General features: G+C 50.8%; 1 protein-coding gene across 4 annotated transcripts in view; it reads right to left on the reverse strand.

Annotated features, from left to right (window-relative positions):
- Nucleotides 1-21318, reverse strand: part of LOC137423271 (XK-related protein 8) — a 54408-nt gene extending 33090 nt beyond the window's left edge. The window contains exons 1-3 of one of the 4 annotated variants that reach the window (XM_078774408.1): nt 20237-20304; nt 20005-20079; nt 17936-18044 (exon numbers count right to left, since the gene is read on the reverse strand). Coding sequence is in view for 2 of the 4 variants with exons in the window: in XM_068110225.2 (XP_067966326.2) it covers nt 20237-20291 (55 nt within the window). In the remaining 2 variants the exon portion in view is untranslated. Of the gene's footprint in view, nt 1-17935; nt 18045-20004; nt 20080-20236; nt 20369-21236 lie in introns of those variants that run through there. The other 3 variants (XM_078774409.1, XM_068110226.2, XM_068110225.2) reach the window with 3 other exon arrangements.
- Between the last annotated feature and the right edge of the window lie 86 nt (nt 21319-21404).

The raw sequence follows: 21404 nt of genomic DNA on the forward strand, positions 1-21404 counted from the left end.
CCATAATGGACAAAGGTTTGACTACGAGGTGAGACTCACAGGGGCGTTACCTTTAATCCCTCACTATTTAACACTCGAACCTCCAGGTAGATCCACAATCATACATCTTCCCCCGACAAACGCCTAAACATCAAGAACTTATTACATGTAGAGTCCCTGTCACGACAGCCGAATACCTACCTATTCAGATCTACCTAGCTCTAGATGTTGCTCTACCAAATTCATAACAATATATATATATATATATATATATATATATATATATATATCAGTCACTATGCGACCTTCATATCAGCAGTGGAGAACCGCCAGCAAGGTGTCATAGTGACTGATATAAAAACCGAAAGGGTCACAGAGTTACAAGTGTATGGAAAGCCTCACTGCGTTGCCCTGATGAAGCCCCAAAAGGGCGAAACCAGGTCGGTAACTGTGAGTTTTGCATGCACTTGTGACAGTATCTATATTTATAATCCGTAATGACGCACTGCTAGATGGTTCCTCTGGAACTTTGCAGGCAAGGCGGACGTGCATGGCGATGACGTCATGTTGTCCGCTCATTAGGTTGGAGAACCAGATTACAGATACCATTATTAGTAACTCCCAACCGCAACCAGGTCGACTCCATATGATGAGTGGATACCGGAGATAACGTTGCCACGTGGCAGGCGGTGCTTATCGCTCCCAGCAAGGTGCAGCAGCAGCTGTATGGGACACCTTGCTGGCGGTTCTCCACTGATGATATGAAGGTCGCATAGTGACTGATATAAAAACCGAAAGGGTCACAGAGTTACAAGTGTATGGAAAGCCTCACTGCGTTGCCCTGATGAAGCCCCAACAAGGGCGAAACCAGGTCGGTAACTGTGAGTTTTGCATGCACTTGTGACAGTATCTGTATTTATAATCCGTAATGACGCACTGCTAGATGGTTCCTCTGGAACTTTGCAGGCAAGGCGGACGTGCATGGCGATGACGTCATGTTGTCCGCTCATTAGGTTGGAGAACCAGATTACAGATACCATATATATATATATATATAAATATATATATATATATATATATATATATATATATATATATATATATATATATATATACATACATACACAGATATATACCTCATAGTATAGATAGGCAAATAAAAATAAATTTACCTTTATCAAAGGGAGAAACATGGTGGTAAAGGATCTCAAAGATGGTAAAATACCACAAAGAAATCACAAAACACCACATAGACACGTCACGGATAAAGCCAAAAATTGCACGATGCCAAAAGCAGCAGCACAAACCTCACAGACCACGTGATATTTTCAACAAAAGAAAATAATTAGTAAACTCGGAAATCATGCGAAATAAGAAGAAAATACAGTACTTAGATTTGTCAAAGGAATCGAAGCACTGATCCGATTTCTAAGATTCGGTATCAATATAAGATGATATAAGATGATATAAGATGATAAGATGATACTGAAGAGCAGGGCTCTTGCTTGAGACGGGCGAAGTGACGGGCAAGGCACAAACTCGTCCGAGAAGATGTTTATTGTAAAAACCAACTCGGGAACTCTAAAAAGCCCGTTTATCGGGCTGCATATACAGACTTGGCATTTAATATGGAATTTTTTTGGTGGTGGTGAACTTACTTTTCAAGATGTCTTAGAACCAAAAGTTCATTGGAAATATGTTGAAATTATTCTAGATTTTGTTAATGTGACCTTTAAAAGAAACAAAAACCACATTTGACATTTCGAAACAAATAAATTGATCCTTGAAAGTGATGTAAACTGATATCGAACTCAATTCATGGACAGTACTGTGTTAAACTTCTGTACGTTTTCCAGAAGTATCTCTTTATTTTGCACATTAGCCAAAAAAAATTTGAACAAAAACAAAAGTTAAATTACGACTGCGATTTCGGACAGTAAAATTACAGTTCAGTACTTCGTGTAACCCCCACGAGCATTCAGGAGAGCACGTACATGTTGAGGCATGCTGTTCACGAAATTTGCCAAGGTTTGGACAGGAATCGCTTGCCATGCAGTGACAATAGCCTGCTGCAATTCACGCACAGAGGTCGGCTGCTGGTCCAAGTGGTCGATTTGACTCGTTAATTCTGCCCACGAGTTCTCTATCGGATTCATATCCGGACCCATATGGCAGGCCACACCATATGCTCTACACCATGGTCAGCAAGAAAGTGTTGGATCATGCGAGCACGATGAGGCCGTGCATTGTCATCTTGGAAGACAAAGTTTCCTCGAAAGGCTGCACGAGCAAATGGAAGCAATGTTTCTTCCAGAATGGCCCTGTACTTGAACTGGTTCAGGTTTCCATTCAGAACAACAAGGTCAGTTTTGCCCCCTGCATGAAAAGCAGCCCAAACGGTCACCCCACCACCTCCAGCTTGGACTCTTGGCACTATACAATCTTTGTTGTAGGCTTCATCCACTTGTCTGCGCACTTGGACGCGGCCATCTTGACGATAGACCAGAAATCTAGACTCGTCACTGAAGATCACGTGATTCCAGTGTCCTGGCTGCCATTGACGGTGCTATCTGGCCCACTGCATTCGGCGCTGGTGGTGTTGTCTGGTCAGGCATGGCTTTCTCAGGGGACGCCTGGCAATATAGCCTGCTTGAACCAGTCGTTGGTTGACTAGCCTTCTGGATACAGGCACATTTGTCAGTTGCTGCCACTCAGCCTTAAGCCGATTAGCTGACTTGGTATGGCCATTGCGGACTAACCGGTGCAGCTGGCGATCATCTCTCCTTGTGGTTCTGTGGGAACGTCCTGGCCTCGGTATTGGAGTAGGGACACCCCTTTGAGCATTTCGTTTCAGGATCTTTGACACCTGACCTTGAGTGATGCCATACTGCCGAGCAATAGCACGCTGTTTCATGCCGTAATTTCGTAAAGCCACCACTAAATGACAAACAGCATTGTCGAGTTGACGGACCATCTCCAGAGGAAGTGGCAATAACTTTTGGAGATGTGCAGCAGTTGTTTACCACTGATACAGAACGCAACAACCCTTGTATACCCGACTGTGAAGCCAATCATCAAATGCACCTGTCCATACATTTTGCCACGCCACCTGTGATATAATCCTGTTGTTGACTTCTTGCTGCGACAGACAATCAGTGACATGGTTCTTTTAACAAATAAATCACCAAAGTGTGAAAGAAACTCACTAGATTGATATACTGAGTTAAGAAAGTAAACCCAAGTCAAGAAAAAAAAAATATTCCATATTAAATGCCAAGTCTGTATATCAAAACCAGAAAGCACAACCGAAACCGAAAGCCACGCCTCTCAGGCGAGGCGCGCTTTGGTGGTCACGTGACCGGCCACCCCGGCGCCGTGGTTTGCCCGCCGGTTACGTCACCGGCTGGAGCAAGGAGATTCTGTTGCTGGTCGCGCTTGGGGGACCCATGGGTCGCTACACACGCCCCCCCAGAATGGACTTGATCCAGGAAGGTCAACCTGAGGGGGGTCCGGATGACCCGACCGAAACGACCCCTGGCGACTCGCGGGGGGGGGGGGGGGTCCGGTGTAGTGGCGGGTGGTCGGACGGGGGGTGCAGTGGACGGGGGGCGGCCGCGCCACGGTGGGAGAGCCAGCCGTGGCGGCTGGCCGACGTCCATGTGGGCCGGCTTGAGGCGGTCCAGCGAAATCCGGTCCGCCCGGCCGCCGATGTTGACGATGAAGGACTTGTTGTCCCGTCGTAGGACCCGGAAGGGTCCGTCGTATGGTGGCCGGAGCGGCCCCCGGTGCGCATCGTGGCGCACGAAGACGTACTCCGCCGTGCGGAGTGCTGGGGGGACGTAGGATTGGGGGTCGCCGTGGCGGGACGTGGGCACCGGGGCGAAACGTCGGGCGGCCTCCTGGAAGTCCGTGCGCTGGCGCGCGGCGGACCAGGGGCTGGTGGCGTCGGGAATGAACTCGCCCGGTACGCGGAGGGCCTGGCCGTACACCAGCTCGGCGGTGGACGCCTGGAGGTCCTCTTTGGGAGCCGTGCGGAGGCCCAAAAGGACCCACGGGAGCCGGTCGGCCCAGCCGTCGTCCTGGAGGCCGGCCATGAGTGCGGCCTTCATGGAGCGGTGGAACCGCTCGCACAACCCGTTGGCCTGGGGGTGGTAGGCCGTGGTGCGGTGCAGGGTAACGCCCAACACGCGGGCGACCGCGCCCCATAGTTCGGACGTGAACTGTGGGCCGCGGTCCGATGAGATGTCCGCTGGTGCGCCGAAACGCGTGACCCAGGTGGCGATGAACGCCTGGGCCACGTCGGCGGTGGTGGTGGAGGCGAGGGGCACGGCATTCGGCCACCTGGTGGTCCTGTCCACCATGGCAAGCAGGTGGGTGAACCCCTGCGATGGGGGAACGGGACCCACCAGGTCCACGTGGACGTGGTCGAACCGTCGCTCGGGCACGGTGAAGGGAGCCAGCGGAGCCTGGGTACGACGGTGGACCTTGGCCCGCTGGCAGGGTGTGCAAGCGTTGGCCCAATCCCGGACGTCCCGTCACAGCCCATGCCAGACGAAACGCGCCACCACCAGCCTCTGGGACACCTTCCGGCCCGGGTGAGAGAGGCCGTGGAGCGAAGCAAAAATGCGACGCCGCCAGGTGACCGGCACAACGGGGCGAGGTCGGCCTTGGGAGATGTCGCACAGCAGGACCGTGTCCGCGAAGGGGACGTCAGCCAAGCGGAGGCCCGTGTCCGCCACCCGGAGTGCCTGCACCGTGCCGTCGGTGGCCTGGTCCGTTGCCATTAGGGCGAAATCGACGCCGAGGTGGACGGCGTTGGTGCCGGCTCGAGAAACGCAGTCGGCCACGGCGTTGTCCTTCCCGGCGACGTGCCGGATGTCCGTGGTGTACTCCAACACGGCGGAGAGGTGGCGCTGCTGGCGGGCCGACCACGGCTCCGTGACCTTGGCCATGGCGAAAACCAACGGCTTGTGGTCGACAAAAGCCGTGAACGGGCGGCCCTCCAGGAGGTGGCGAAAATGGCGGACGGCCAGGTACAGCCCGAGGAGCTCGCGGTCGAAGGTGCTGTACTTCAACTCGTTGGGCAGGAGTTGCCGGCTGAAGAACGCGAGTGGCTGCCAGGCCCCGTTTACCCATTGTTCATGGACCACGCCCACGGCGTAGTCGGAGGCGTCCGTGGTGAGGGCGATGGGAGCCTGGGGTACCGGGTGGGCCAGCAGCGTGGCGTTGGCGAGGGCCCGTTTTGCGCCGGTAAAAGCAGCGTCCATGTCCGTGGACCAGACAACGTCGCGTTTCGCCGGCTGGCCGCTGAGGGCGGCGTACAAGGGCCGCATGAGTTGCGCAGCTCGGGGCACGAAGCGGTGATAAAAGTTGACCATCCCGAGGAACTCCTGCAGCGCCTTGACGGAGCGGGGGCGCGGGAAAATGGCGATGGCCTCGACTTTGGCCGGTAGCGGCACGGCGCCGGTCCGGGTGATGCGGTGGCCCAAAAAGTCGATCGTCGCCGCACCAAAGTGACATTTGGCCGGGTTGACGATCAATCCGTGCTCGCTGAGGCGGCCGAACAGCGTCCGGAGGTGGAGGAGGTGCTCTGCTCTGGACGTGCTGGCGATGAGGATGTCGTCCAGGTAGGTGTAGAGGAACGGCAAGTCGCGCAGCTCGCCGTCCATCAGGCGCTGGAACGCCTGTGCCGCGTTTTTGAGGCCGAAGGGCATCCGGAGGAATTCAAAGAGGCCGAAAGGTGTAATAACGGCCGTCTTCGGGATGTCGGCCGGGCGGACGGCACCTGGTGGTACCCCCGAATCAGGTCCACTTTTGAAAAAATGGTCCGCCCCGCCAACCGGGCGGAAAAATCCTGGATGTGCGGGACGGGGTACCTGTCGGGGGTAGTGGCATCGTTAAGGCGGCGGTAGTCGCCGCATGGCCGCCATCCGCCCCCCGGCTTCGGGACGATGTGCAGCGGTGAGGCCCAGGCGCTGTCGGAGCGCCGCACGATGCCGAGGCGCTCCAGCGCGGCGAACTCGGCCTTGGCGACGGCGAGTTCGGCGGGATCGAGACGCCGAGGCCAGGCTTACACCGGCGGGCCCGTAGTGGGGATGTGATGCTTGATGCCGTGACGCACCGCGATGGCCGAAAACGTCGGTCGAGTGATGGCCGGGAACTCTGCGAGGAGACGTGCGAAGTCATCTGCCAATGGGAGGACGCAGGAAAACTTGGTGGGCGCGGAACGGCTCAAGGTGCATGCCAGGGAGCTGAAAGTTTCGGCGTTGACGAGACGCCGGCGTTTCATGTCGACCAGCAGCCCGTGGGCGCACAGAAAATCGGCCCCGAGCAAAGCCATGGGGACGTCCGCCGTCACGAACTCCCAGTGAAAGAGCTGGCTGCCGAAGCGGAGGGCGACGGTGCGTGGGCCGAAGGTGCGGATGGCGGAGCCGTTGGCCACGATTAAGGAGGGGCCGCGAACGGCGGCCCGCCTGTCCTCCGCCGAAGCGGGAATGACGCTCCGCTGGGCGCCGGTGTCGCAGAGAAAGCGCCGCCCCGACGCTTGGTCCGCGATGAATAGCAGGTTTCCGGAACGGCCGGCATTCATTGCTGGTAGGGAACGCCGGCCCGCCCGTTTCCCGACTTGCCGAACGTGCACGGGGGTCGACATGATCGGGCCTGCCGCCCGAAGCTGGCGTGGAAATAACACCAGGCCGGGTCCGGCGGGGGCTCCGGTCGACGCGGCGTCGCCGCTGCCAGTCGCGCCGGCCCGGCGGCCTCCGGGAAGGAAACTGCGTCGCGGGCGCTGGGCGGGAGGGCTCCCGGCCGCCACCCCGACGAGCTGGCTTGCCGCTCCGGCGAGCTGGCTTGCCGAATCGATCTTGTCGGCCTCCTTGGCGAGGTCGCGGGGGTTCACGATGGTCGTGCCTGCCAGGGCGACCCGTACCTGGGCCGGGATCTGGCGAAGAAAAAGCTCCCGAAACAGGAAATCCGAGGGGTGCTCGCCGAGCAACGCGAGCATGTAGTCCATGCGTTCGGACGGGCGCGTATCGCCGAGCTCAGGAAGGTCGAGCAGGCGTCGTGCGCGCTCAGCCGGGGAGAGGGCGAAGGCGCCCAGAAGAAGTGCCTTGATGGCGTCGTACTTGCCGTCAGTGGGCGGGTTCTGGAGGAAGCTCAGGCAGCGGGCGGCGGTCGCGGAGCCAAGCGCGGCGACCACGTAATGGTATCGCGTGGCGTCCTCCGTTATGCTACGCAGGGCGAACTGGGAGTCCGCCTGCGCGAACCAGACGGCGGCATGTGCTTCCCAGAAGGTGGGCAATTTGAGGGACACTGCGGTGTCCATCGCGTGTCGTAAATTCGGGGTCACCAGTGAAGAGCAGGGCTCTTGCTTGAGACGGGCGAAGTGACGGGCAAGGCACAAACTCGTCCGAGAAGATGTTTATTGTAAAAACCAACTCGGGAACTCTAAAAAGCCCGTTTATCGGGCTGCATATACAGACTTGGCATTTAATATGGAATATTTTTTTTTTCTTGACTTGGGTTTACTTTCTTAACTCAGTATATCAATCTGGTGAGTTTCTTTTACACTTTGGTGATTTATTTGTTAAAAGAACCATGTCACTGATTGTCTGTCGCAGCAAGAAGTCAACAACAGGATTATATCACAGGTGGCGTGGCAAAATGTACGGACAGGTGCATTTGATGATTGGCTTCATAGTCAGGTATACAAGGGTTGTTGCGTTCTGTATTAGTGGAAAACAACTGCTGCACATCTCCAAAAGTTATTGCCGCTTCCTCTGGAGATGGTCCGTCAACTCGACAATGCTGTTTGTTATGGAGTGGTGGCTTTACGAAATTACGGCATGAAACAGGGTGCTATTGCTCAGCAGTATAGCATCACTCAAGGTCAGGTGTCAAAGATCCTGAAACGAAATGCTCAGAGGGGTGTCCCTACTCCAATACCGAGGCCAGGACATCCCCGCAGAACCACAAGGAGGGATGATCGCCAGCTGCACCGGTTAGTCCGCAATGGCCATACAAAGTCAGCTAATCAGCTTAGGGCTGAGTGGCAGCAACTGACAAATGTGCCTGTATCCAGAAGGCTAGTCAACCAACGACTGGTTCAAGCAGGCTATCATGCCAGGCGTCCCCTGAGAAAGCCACGCCTGACCAGACAACACCGCCAGCGCCGATTGCAGTGGGCCAGAGAGCACCATCAATGGCAGCCAGGACACTGGAATCACCTGATCTTCAGTGACGAGTCTAGATTTCTGGTCTATCGTCAAGATGGCTGTGTCCGAGTGCGCAGACAAGTGCATGAATCCTACAACAAAGATTGTACAGTGCCAAGAGTCCAAGCTGGAGGTGGTGGGTGACCGTTTGGGCTGCTTTTCATGCAGGGGGCAAAACTGACCTGGTTGTTCTGAATGGAAACCTGAACCAGTTCAAGTACAGGGCCATTCTGGAAGAAACATTGCTTCCATTTGCTCGTGCAGCCTTTCGAGGAAACTTTGTCTTCCAAGATGACAATGCATGGACTCATCGTGCTCGCATGATCCAACACTTTCTTGCTGACCGTGGTGTAGAGCATATGGAGTGGCCTGCCATGTCCCCGGATATGAATCCGATAGAGAACTTGTGGGCAGAATTAACGCGTCAAATCGACCACTTGGACCAGCAGCCGACCTCTGTGCGTGAATTGCAGCAGATTATTGTCACTGCATGGCAAGCGATTCCTGTCCAAACTTTGGCAAATCTCGTGAACAGCATGCCTCAACGTGTACGTGCTCTCCTCAATGCTCGTGGGGGTTACACGAAGTACTGAACTGTAATTTTACTGTCCGTAATCCCAGTCGTAATTTAACTTTTGTTTTAGTTAAAAAAAATTTGGGCTAATGTGCAAAATAAAGAGATACTTCTGGAAAACGTACAGAAGTTTAACACAGTACTGTCCATGAATTGAGTTTGATATCAGTTTACATCACTTTCAAGGATCAATTTATTTGTTTCGAAATGTCAAATGTGGTTTTTGTTTCTTTTAAAGGTCACATTAACAAAATCTTGAATAATTTCAACATAATTCCAATGAACTTTTGGTTCTAAGACATCTTGAAAAGTAAGTTCACCCCCACAAAAAAAAAATTCCATATTAAATGCCAAGTCTGTATATCAAAACCAGAAAGCACAACTGAAACCGAAAGCCACGCCTCTCAGGCGAGGCGTGTTTCGGTGGTCACGTGACCGACAGGTGCAAAGGATTATAACCGCACGCGCGGCACGCTTTGGTGGTCACGTGACCGGCCACCCCGGCGCCGTGGTTTGCCCGCCGGTTACGTCACCGGCTGGAGCAAGGAGATTCTGTTGCTGGTCTCGCTTGGGGGACCCATGGGTTGCTACAATACAATAATAAATAAGAAGTTGAGAAAAACTCAGTAAGCACGTGAGATAATGAGAAGGAGGAAGCAACACATAGCTTTGAGATGATGTGAATACATCACAGATGACTCACGAAATAGCGCAGCGGATTAGAAAGCTTCACTCAAACTTGTGCCTTGTGTTGGGCACAAGTTATCCCAACACAAGCAACCCAACACAAGTTGGGCACAAGTTATCCCTGGTGTTGGGCTAGCGGCTAGGGTGCCGGCTTAGGATCCTAGGATCCTGGGTTCGAATCCCGGTCGATCGCTGAGTTAACGCCAGGGGGGTTGACTCAGCCTGTCATCCTTCCGAGGTCGGCTAATTGAGTACCAGCTCACTGGTAATTCCCTGCTTGTCGTTAAAGGCGGCAAAAAGGGTTGGCGTCAGGAAGGGCATCCGGCCGTAAAACATTGCTTCAAAAAGGGGACCGAAAAACAACAACAACCACAGTTCCTGAAAAAGGCCAACCCCCGCTTGCGGGGAAAAATGGCCTCTAAAGGTGGTTTTTTTTTTTTTACTCAAACTAATCACATGTAAATTGCAATGATGAATATAGCTCGGGTCTAAACAACTTTTTTTAGATATCCTGCTTTGTCTCGTTTTTGGCCCTATCTCCCAATGGTGAAGAATCACTTCAAAAATTAAATAATTCTCGTATCCGAATCCATATTCAGATCTTCACCAAAATCGAATCGAATCGTCCTTGTCAGACACGCAATCTGTCCACCAGGTTTCGTCCAAATCTCAGGTGCAGGCTCGTAAAGCCACTAACCCTGATGGAATTCCACCTCGTGCCCTTTGATACTGTGCAGGTGAATTATCTGCACTCTGCAGGTTCACTGACATTTTAATCTGTCACTAAAACTGTGCATCCACTTTTTTGTGTCTTCAGGATGTACTTCGGCCACTATATTTCACTATATTTTCACTATTTTTCACTACATTGTGAAAATAAATTGTGAAAAAATTCATTCATTCACACTACATTGTGAAATGTCACTACATTGCACCACATTTCATAGTTCACTACATTTCGCTACATTTCATAGTTCACTACATTTCACTACATTTCATAGTTCACTACATTGCACCACATTTCATAGTTCACTACATTTCACTACATTTCATAGTTCACTACATTTCACTACATTTCATAGTTCACTACATTTCACTACATTTCATAGTTCACTACATTTCACTACATTTCATAGTTCACTACATTTCACTACATTTCATTGTGACTATTTCACGACATTTTTCACTACATTTCATAGTTCACTACATTTCACTACATTTCATAGTTCACTACATTTCACTACATTTCATTGACACTATTTCATGACATTTTTCACTACATTTCATAGTTCACTACATTTCACTACATTTCATAGTTCACTACATTTCACTACATTTCATAGTTCACTACATTTCACTACATTTCATTGTTCACTACATTTCACTACATTTCATTGTCACTATTTCACGACATTTTTCACGACATTTCATAGTTCACTACATTTCACCTCGCGCGTCGTTCGCGGACCCTTGGTTAGCCGCGTCCGTTGGTCCCGCCCTTCAGTGGTTTGCCGAGGATGTGTGTGCGCGACAGTGGCCTTTGAAGAATACGGTGCGGTTCGCGACTGCACGGTGTATGTGCACGTTTGGATAGCGTCTTTGGGATTCCTCTTTCCACCGCCAATTGGGGTTGGCTGGGACCACGTGACGGTCCCCGCCTGACCTACATCTCCTTACCCGCCTCATCGCCAGCGTCTCTTCGCCGGGAGCACCGTTGTGTTCTAGAGACATTGAGAAGGGCTCTGCTTCAGTCCCTGGGGGTGCCGTGAGTCTGAGCTCGGGTACCATCTTAAGATTGGATTGCAGGGTGGATTGCCCCATTGTTGTATGGTGCTTTTTGTGTGCTTTTAATATACTAGGGCATGCCCGTACTATATATATAGGACGTGCCCGTGCCCGTGGGTGCCCGTTCCTTGCCAAAAAAAAAAAAAAAATGTCTTCGCCCATGCATGCATGGGCGTGCCCATGGGCCCATGGGCGTGCCCGTAAGTGCGTGATGTGACCGTACAATGAATGTATCGTCCCGACGCCGCAGCTCGGATGGCGCTGCAGTTAATCGGGCCCCCAAATTCCTCATCGACGATAACTAAACAATATATTATATGAATCGCACCGTACATACCTCCTTCTAGATCTTGTTCTTGTCTTGATATACTCACTCAGGCTCACTCTATCACGACTGAGTCCTCCCAGCTCCTCCAAATGGCGCCCGCTAGCCGCTACGTAAGTCCGGAAGTGACGTCCTCATTTGACTGTCCGGAAGGTCGCATATCGCAGTTACGATGAATCGCAAATTAGTTTTAATTCGTTTTAAAACATAGTTTAACGCCAACATAGCGGCAACACAGTTTGCCAACGTGAAATAAATGAATACGCTCTCAAATGTGCCGTCCGAGGCAGAGTCTGTTCGCCACGTTCGGCACACGTGATAGCTCGCTGCTCTCTGATTGGTTGAATCGTTTTTTGGACATAGCTCGGTAACTACTTCTCCGATTAATATGAAACCTTGAAAAGGCACATCCTCGGGTCCCCAGCAATATACCTGGCAAGTTTAAAGTATATCGGACCCGTGGTTGTCGAGAAACAGCGGTCACAGACATACAAGCATACAAACATACAAACATACAAACATACAAACATACAAACATACAAACATACAAACATACACACAGAGATTACTGGAATTATAGATAGATTGTTTGTTCATAACCCTTGGTGTGGTTTCATTATTGATTAATTTCAACCAAGGATAACATATCTTTCTGCCGGGGACCCTCTCGGGGTTCGGAGGTTTACCGACACTAGGGGATAGGGGAGGACCCCGTAACAGAAATTTCACCTCTGCCAATTGGTCTGTTCGACCAATTTCGTTTCACCTCTGCCTCCCACGCTCTTCCCCCTCGCTCCCTTTGTCTTCCGAGTCACCATCCGATTTCCGGCCACATTTTACCAGGAGCGCTTTTAAACCTTTTAACCACAATAACCCTTTCCCTTAAGCCACAATAAGCATAATATCTAGAACCAACAATGATAACAATAACAACCATAATTAGGGCCGAATCCGTAACACTTCCCCCCCTCAAGAAAGAAAGTTTGAACACAGCGAAAACTTTCTTTGTAGGCAAATTCTTGAAACCAATACAAGTAATCAATGTTTCCCCAAAAATAAAGCAACAAAACTTTCACACCACCACACAGAATTCCCAAAATTAATTCACTCTGGACAAAGCATCAGCAACGACATTGTGCCTGCCCTTTACATGTTCAATTTCCAAGTTACCCCTGCAAAGCCAGACTCATCTCACCAACCTCTGATTTTTACTTTTTGTTTCTTTTGAATGAAGGTTAAGGGGTTGATCAAAAATCCCAAGTCAAGCAAATCGATAACACTTTTTCTGGGAGGCCGAGCTGAGGGCCAGGCTCCCCGGGTGGTCGGGGTGAGGCCTGGACATATTCACTACATGGACGCCTTTAGGAACGTGGAGTTCACGGTTAGTCCGTGTAGGAAAGCTCACTACATGGACGCCTTTAGGAACGTGGAGTTCATGGTTAATCCATATAGGAAAGTTCACTACATGGACGCCTTTAGGAACGTGGCATTCACGGTTAATCCGTGTAGGAATCTTGGCTCGGCTGCTCCGAAGCATAAAGTGCCTCAACTCTTTCTAACTTTCCTAACAATCACGGTTGGACCACTTGTCACAGTAGTCACCTGAATGGCGGTCTCCTTCTCGGCCACTGCTCTGATAATCCTTCCTTCGGGAGCTGCCATAACTCTGGAAGCCTCCATAATAATATCGCTTGCGGCCACCACCACTACTACTCCATGGTCCTCCTATGTAGCCCCCTCGACCCCTAGGAAATGCCTTCCCTACTGTGATGGTCCGACCTTCCAACTCCTTGCTATTCAGATCCTTTTCTGCCACTCTGGCGTCCTTTGAGTTTTCAAACGTGACAAAGCCAAACCCTCTTGACTTTTGTGTCTCCTTGTCTTTTATCAGCAGCACTTCCAAGATTGGTCCATATTTGCTGAAGGCAGACTCCAGAACATCTTCCTTTGTTTTGAAGTTCAGTCCCCCGACAAATAACTTGCTAAATTTGTCGCCATCCCTAACTAGTGTGGTGTTATTTTTCCTAATGGGCTTTTTAACAACCATCGGGTTACCACAAACTTGACCACCGGCCAAATCATTCCCGATAACCACAGATACCCCCTCTACAGGAAGAGTGGCTTGTAAACCTGCGGTGACTGGTCCTGACCCCAAATCTGACTCCAAATGGATGGCATGAAGTGGAGCTCTAACACAGCTGCCAATCCCCTGGAAACGAAAACTATCACCAGTTGCCGTCTCCTCTGACAAGGGCAAAATGCCTTCAAGCATCAAAGATTGATGTGCTCCTGTGTCCCTCAATACCCTCACCGGTTTCTGGTCAGTCGAGTCTCCATCCAGTGACACAAACCCCTCTGGAATAAATGGTTGGTAACTCTTTTGAGGGCGATTTCTCACATTGGCCATTGCATTTGGAGTTGTACTAGTCGAACTCCGCTCCTGATTTTCCTTTCCCCGAGCATAACAGTTGGACATCAAGTGTCCAGGTTTAAGGCAAAAAGTGCAAGTACAGACCAAGCCCGGAGGAGAACCTCGTGGTCTGCCAAGGCATGGGGGCGGCGGTCTGCCTCGAGTTCCCCGGACGATAGGTCTGTCTTGGAACCGCAGTCTTCTGATTTCTAGAAGTCGTGGTATCAGAGTGGTCCTCATTTTCATCTCGAGGCCGCCCCCATGAATTTTCGTTCTCTGCCCCTGATGTACCATAGCTCCTCTGGCTAGGTCTGGGCGAGAAGTTCGGTGTGTGGAACCCCATCCTGTGTGTTAAGGCATAGTCATCTGCCATGGTTGCTGCCTCATACAACTTTGGTACTTTCCTTTCCTCTAGATGTACTTTAATGTCCTCGTGGACACACTGTTGGAATTCCTCCACCAGGGTCAATTGTCGCAATAGTTTGAAGCATGTGGGACTGAGGGTGTATCAAAAGGAGTCACAACTCCTTTTGAATCACACCACCTATCAAACATGGTTTCTTTCAATCTGGCAAACTCCACATGGGTCTCACTCTCCCTCCTCCTGGCATTCCGGAATTTTTGCCGGTAAGCTTCCGTTTGCCGGTAAACTCTCTTTTTTATTGCAGGTCTTAATTGATCTACCGGTGACTGAAAACATGGCTGAAGGCACAGACCAATTCATTGGCTTTGAGAATGTGTTTCTTCAATACCTCATAATCTGCACATTGGTCAATCGGTAAAGCCGAATAAATATCTTGAGCTTTACCCACCAGAACACTTTGCACTAGTATGGACCAGTACTCCTCAGGCCAGTTTAACAGTCGAGCCACTTTCTCAAAGTGTGGAAAAAACTTGGCTACCTCCTTTTCATTGAAGGGTGGAACCAGCCTCACATGTCTGCCAACATCCCAGGTGTTCTGACTAGGTGTCGAACCAGTCGGCATGGATGGTAGCTCTCCCGGTTCTTTCATTACATCCAGCTCCTTGAGTCTAATTTCCTGCTGAAGGGCCATTTCACGATCCTTTAACTCCCTTTCGGCTTTTCTCTCCTCTGTTTTTTTTTTCCTCTAACCTTTCCTGGAGTTCTCTTTCCTGTTCTGCTCTTTCCTTTTCTGCTTTCCTTTCCTCTGCTTTTTCCCTTTCCTGGAGTTCTCTTTCCTGTTCTGCTCTTTCCTTTTCTCCTTTCCTTTCCTCTGCTCTTTCCCGGCTCTGTAATATTGCATCTCCAGTTTCCGGAGCTCCACATTTTCTTGTTCTTCTGGTAACCAATCCCAGGCTACCTCTTCCCATGTTCCTAATCCCACCATAGATTGTATCACCACTGTCTGCATCTCTGCCTTCTTCATATTAGTTCGGACCTCCAAGCTAAAATGTTTGGCCAATTTCCAGAGGTCCAATTTTACTAACGCTCTGAACTGTGCTTCACTAGGGGTCACTGCAGACTTCTCTGCGTCAAACTCCATGGTGACTATTGTTAGCACCTGTTAACCTTCACACAAGAAATGTAAAAAAAAACAAAAATTGTTTGTTTTTTTGGGGGGAAAAATTTAGGAATGTTGGAACAAGTTCCAAATTTTGGAATGTTAGGGAATTCTTGCCCGGACTAAATCTAGGGAATTTTATATCCCTGACGCAGACCCAATTTTGAGCCCACGAGTCAATTGGACGAGCCCCCAATTTCTGTTACGGGGTCCTCCCCTATCCCCTGGTCTCGGTAAACCTCTGAACCCCGAGAGGGTCCCCGGCAGAAAGATATGTTATCCATGGTTGAAATTAATCAATAATGAAACCACACCAAGGGTTATGAACAAACTATATTAAAAGCACACAAAAAGCACCATACAACAATGGGGCAATCCACCCTGCAAGCCAATCTTAAGATGGTACCCGAGCTCACTCACGGCACCCCCAGGGACTGAAGCAGAGCCCTTCTCAATGTCTCTAGAACACAACGGTGCTCCCGGCGAAGAGGCGCTGGCGATTAGGTGGGTAAGGAGATGTAGGTCAGGCGGGGACCGTCACGTGGTCCCAGCCAACCCCAATTGGCGGTGGAAAGAGGAATCCCAAAGACGCTATCCAAACGTGCACATACACCGTGCAGTCGCGAACCGCACCGTATTCTTCAAAGGCCGCTGTCTCGCACACACATCCTCGGCAAACCACAGGAGGGCGGGACCAACGGACGCGGCTAACCAAGGGTCCGCGAACGACGCGCGAGGTCCCCGAAATGGCGGTAGGTTCTTCCTCGGGCCGCAGCCTCTCGGCGAAGATTCTCCGGAATCTCCCACCTGTACCTGGCTTCGCAGGCTTTTCCACGACCCCAGCGATATCAACGATCGCACGAGATTCTTTTCCAGGCCTCAAAGTTCACTCTCCATGGACGCTCGACCATGCTGGGTCCGGAGCTGTTACAAAACGCCTCGTTTCACCTCTGCCTCCCGCACTCTTACCCCTCGCTCACTTTGTCTTCCGGGTCACCATCCGATTTCCGGCCACATTTTACCAGGAGCGCTTTTAAACCTTTTAACCACAATAACCCTTTCCCTTAAGCCACAATAAGCATAATATCTAGAACCAACAATGATAACAATAACAACCATAATTAGGGCCGAATCCGTAACAAAACAAATAATGATGACGTCATCGGTCACGTGGTTCGGCCGCCATATTTGTTTTTACACAAAAGCCTTAAAAACCACTGAAAATACATCCTGGCGAGGGTTTGCAATCTCTCATTGTTCTTTTTCTTGTTATATTTGCAACTGGATTTTAGACTCTAAGTGACAGGCCACAGGTGGTGAAGATTGGCAGCCGTACGTCCTCGTCACTTCTTTTGAACACAGGGGGCTCCTCAAGGCTGTGTTTTAAGTCCTCTGCTGCATTCACTTTTTACTTATAATTGTGTTGCTCGTCGAGAAAACAACTTCCTGGTAAAATCTGCAGATGACACGACCTTAATTGGCCTGATCCCTGCATTTCTGGCAACAAACACCACCGAGGTCTTCTTCAGACTCAACGAGAAACTTTTTTTTCAAACTCGGATAACATTAGATTACGAAGAAACTCTGCTTCTGATCATTCTTCTTCTTATTCAAACTCGGAAGCTGCTGTTATATCTGGGCACATTGCACATATAAACGTCACAGCTCTGAAAATGCAATAAAGCTTGAAGAGAAGAAGAAGAAGATCCCTCCTTCTCCATATTCAGCAAAGCGAAGGGTGGAATTTGCTATCAAATAAAATAAGGCAATTCTCTGAACGTCTGATATAAACTGCAGAATCGGAAACGTTTGGACTAATGACCCCAGATTTTGCAAACATGCTCAGGGTATGCAGGGTCAGGTCATGGGGACAAAATAACCCCTCCCCTTCCCCGGTGAGAATGGGGAGACGACTTGTGAATTTCACCTGCACCTGTGGAATAGATCAAGTGGTTTAACCTCCAATCCCTGCCTCCTGAGGAAGGGGGTATTGGCATCACATCTCATTATTCAGTTCCTCCATTTCCCCCGTCCAAGCTTTCCATCCCCCCCCCCCCCCCCCCCCCCCACTCCCAGGACCGGGTATTACGAGTAATATCAAGCATGAGAACTGGTCGAGGAGGAAAACCCAGTACATCGCGATTTCTGGGAAATTGGGGGGAGGAACTGAATAGTTTCGTAACCACAATAATATGGTTCCTCCTCCTTGAATGAATTTGGGAAATCAGATGACTGTCCTTAAAACGTCATATGCTCATCTCAAGGATAGTAAATGGCTCTCACTCGAACTGCCTCGGGCCTTGATCTCACTTCGGTGATCTGCCAAATAGCGGTTTACATGGTAATGATTTGGTCTCATGAAAAGGTTTCCACTGACTGCTTTACCTTTACCTTTACCTTTATCTTTACCTTTACCTTTACCTTTATCTTTATCTTTACCTTTCCAACAACTGTCAGGGCATCAATTCGCAACTTGTTCAGAATGCCGGTGATAACTTGCCCACTCTTCGGTAAAGATACCATGATCTTCAACATCCACCAACTCATGCTGGCAGAGAGGACACACACCATGCTAGCAGATGGGGAGCACACCATGCCGGCAGGGAGGACACACACCATGCTGGCAGAGAGGACACACACCATGCTGGCAGAGAGGACACACACCATGCTGGCAGAGAGGACACACATCATGATGGCAGGGAGGTCACAAATCATGATGGCAGGGAGGACACACACCATGCTGGCAGAGAGGACACACACCATGCTGGCAGGGAGGACACACACCATGCCAGCAGATGGGGAGCACACCACGCTAGCAGATGGGGAGCACACCATGCCGGCAGAGAGGACACACATCATGATGGCAGGGAGGTCACAAATCATGATGGCAGGGAGGACACACACCATGCTGGCAGAGAAGACACACACCATGCTGGCAGAGAGGACACACACCATGCCAGCAGATGGGGAGCACACCACGCTAGCAGATGGGGAGCACACCATGCCGGCAGAGAGGACACACATCATGATGGCAGGGAGGTCACAAATCATGATGGCAGGGAGGACACACACCATGCTGGCAGAGAGGACACACACCATGCGGGCAGGGAGGACACACATCATGCCGGCAGAGAGGACACACATCATGATGGCAGGGAGGACACAAATCATGATGGCAGGGAGGACACACACCATGCTGGCAGATGGGGAGCACACCATGCCGGCAGAGAGGACACAAATCATGATGGCAGGGAGGACACACACCATGCTGGCAGAGAGGACACACACCATGCTGGCAGAGAGGACACACACCATGCTGGCAGAGAGGACACACACCATGCCAGCAGATGGGGAGCACACCACGCTAGCAGATGGGGAGCACACCATGCCGGCAGAGAGGACACACATCATGATGGCAGGGAGGTCACAAATCATGATGGCAGGGAGGACACACACCATGCTGGCAGAGAGGACACACACCATGCGGGCAGGGAGGACACACATCATGCCGGCAGAGAGGACACACATCATGATGGCAGGGAGGACACAAATCATGATGGCAGGGAGGACACACACCATGCTGGCAGAGAGGACACACACCATGCTGGCAGAGAGGACACACACCATGCCAGCAGATGGGGAGCACACCACGCTAGCAGATGGGGAGCACACCATGCCGGCAGAGAGGACACACATCATGATGGCAGGGAGGTCACAAATCATGATGGCAGGGAGGACACACACCATGCTGGCAGAGAGGACACACACCATGCGGGCAGGGAGGACACACATCATGCCGGCAGAGAGGACACACATCATGATGGCAGGGAGGACACAAATCATGATGGCAGGGAGGACACACACCATGCGGGCAGAGAGGACACACATCATGCTGGCAGGGAGGTCACAAATCATGATGGCAGGGAGGACACACACCATGCTGGCAGAGAGGACACACACCATGCGGGCAGGGAGGACACACATCATGCCGGCAGAGAGGACACACATCATGATGGCAGGGAGGACACAAATCATGCCGGCAGAGAGGACACACACCATGCGGGCAGGGAGGACACACATCATGCCGGCAGAGAGGACACACATCATGATGGCAGGGAGGACACACATCATGCCGGCAGAGAGGACACACATCATGATGGCAGGGAGGACACAAATCATGATGGCAGGGAGGACACACATCATGCGGGCAGAGAGGACACACATCATGCCGGCAGAGAGGACACACATCATGCTGGCAGGGAGGACACAAATCATGATGGCAGGGAGGACACACATCATGCCGGCAGAGAGGACACACATCATGCTGGCAGGGAGGACACAAATCATGATGGCAGGGAGGACACACATCATGCCGGCAGAGAGGACACACATCATGATGGCAGGGAGGACACAAATCATGATGGCAGGGAGGACACACATCATGCGGGCAGAGAGGACACACATCATGCTGGCAGACGAGGGACACACCATGCTGGTGATTTACTCACTCGGCGGTTTACAGTCGGGGCAGGAACCGAACCCAAGCGACACAAGCTACATGGAAGTACGCGGTACGCACCGTCCTGTGAGACCGCATAGTTAAAATGAGAATTACATTCTGTGCTAAAACTTGGTTCATTTTCTATGCGAGATCGAAACCCCTTCAGTGCCGATGCCGGTTCACTTTAGTTACACAACCACAACCCGTGACGGTTGTTTACCGAGGAGCGCAGATCTCACCTCGGGATGAGCGAAGGGGAGCCGTATCCACCATGGTCATCACCGCGGCACACATCTCTGCTCTGACTGAACTGGTGACATCTCAAGGACTTCCGGGTCAAGCACCGAGTGAGTGGTGACGGGAGGGGGAAGTGGTAAAGGGAGGGGCGGGTGGTGCTGGAGGAACAGGTGACCCCATACACCTCGGCTGTGGTAGGCTATATTAATGTATGATTAATTAGCACTAGCAGGGTTAACTGGCGTTGCTGGAGTGGGGAGGTGGGGACGGGTGAAAAGGGGGCAATAGGATCGGCACAGCGGGGGGAGGAGGTTTTTTGTATAATAGGTCGAGGCTCATACAAGAGCGAACACCTAGAATATAATTATGGAGAAAACAGTGAATTTGAAGGAGGTGGCTTTGGGGTGAATTAGCGGGGGTAGTAAAGATCAAGGGTTTGGATGGGGGATGGTGGTGAACAGCTGTTTTAAAGACCTGGAGGGAGGAGTGGGATTGAAGGGAGTGGGGGAGTTTGTTCCAGAGGCGGGAGAAAAGGGCAATGAAGGAGTGAAGGTGAGCAGAGAGCCGAGATTATGGCAGTTTCTTCATAAAATTAATATTGTGAGTTTGTGAGTTTAAAATGTTGATTTGAGGCGATGTCGGTGGGTAAGGAGGTCTTCAGGGTCTTCAACGATCTTTGGGGTATTTAAGGGGCTTCGGGGCCTATAAGTATAATGGTCTTTTGGATCCTCTTGGTCTTTTGGGTCTTCAGGGTATTTTTGGTCGTCGGGGTCTTTTTGGTCTTTGTGATTTTAGAGGTCTTAAGGGTCTTAAAGAGTCTTCAAAGGTTTAAGGGATCTCAGCAGTTTAAAGGGTCGAAAGGAGCATTCCAATAGTACATAATTAATAGACACATAGTCACATGGCTTCACAAACCGTCTTTTTCGGTTATATATATATATATATATACTTGAACGAATACAACCTAAACCCTTTAGAATACCTTTAGTTATTTACCTTTACCTGTATGAACTTTGGCCTCAAGCTCTTCCATCTTATCATTGAAACTCCTGGTACAGAATAAGTTTAACTTTTCCCTTCCTGAATTCTATTACCTGCCTGGCCTCACCAAACACCATTACATCATCAGTTCCTTCCTTTACAGCTTCCCCGCCCTCCTTTGACCTTAAA

Source organism: Myxine glutinosa, chromosome 3, assembly GCF_964187855.1.
Source record: "Myxine glutinosa chromosome 3, kmMyxGlut1.1, whole genome shotgun sequence".
NCBI lineage: Eukaryota > Metazoa > Chordata > Myxini > Myxiniformes > Myxinidae > Myxine > Myxine glutinosa.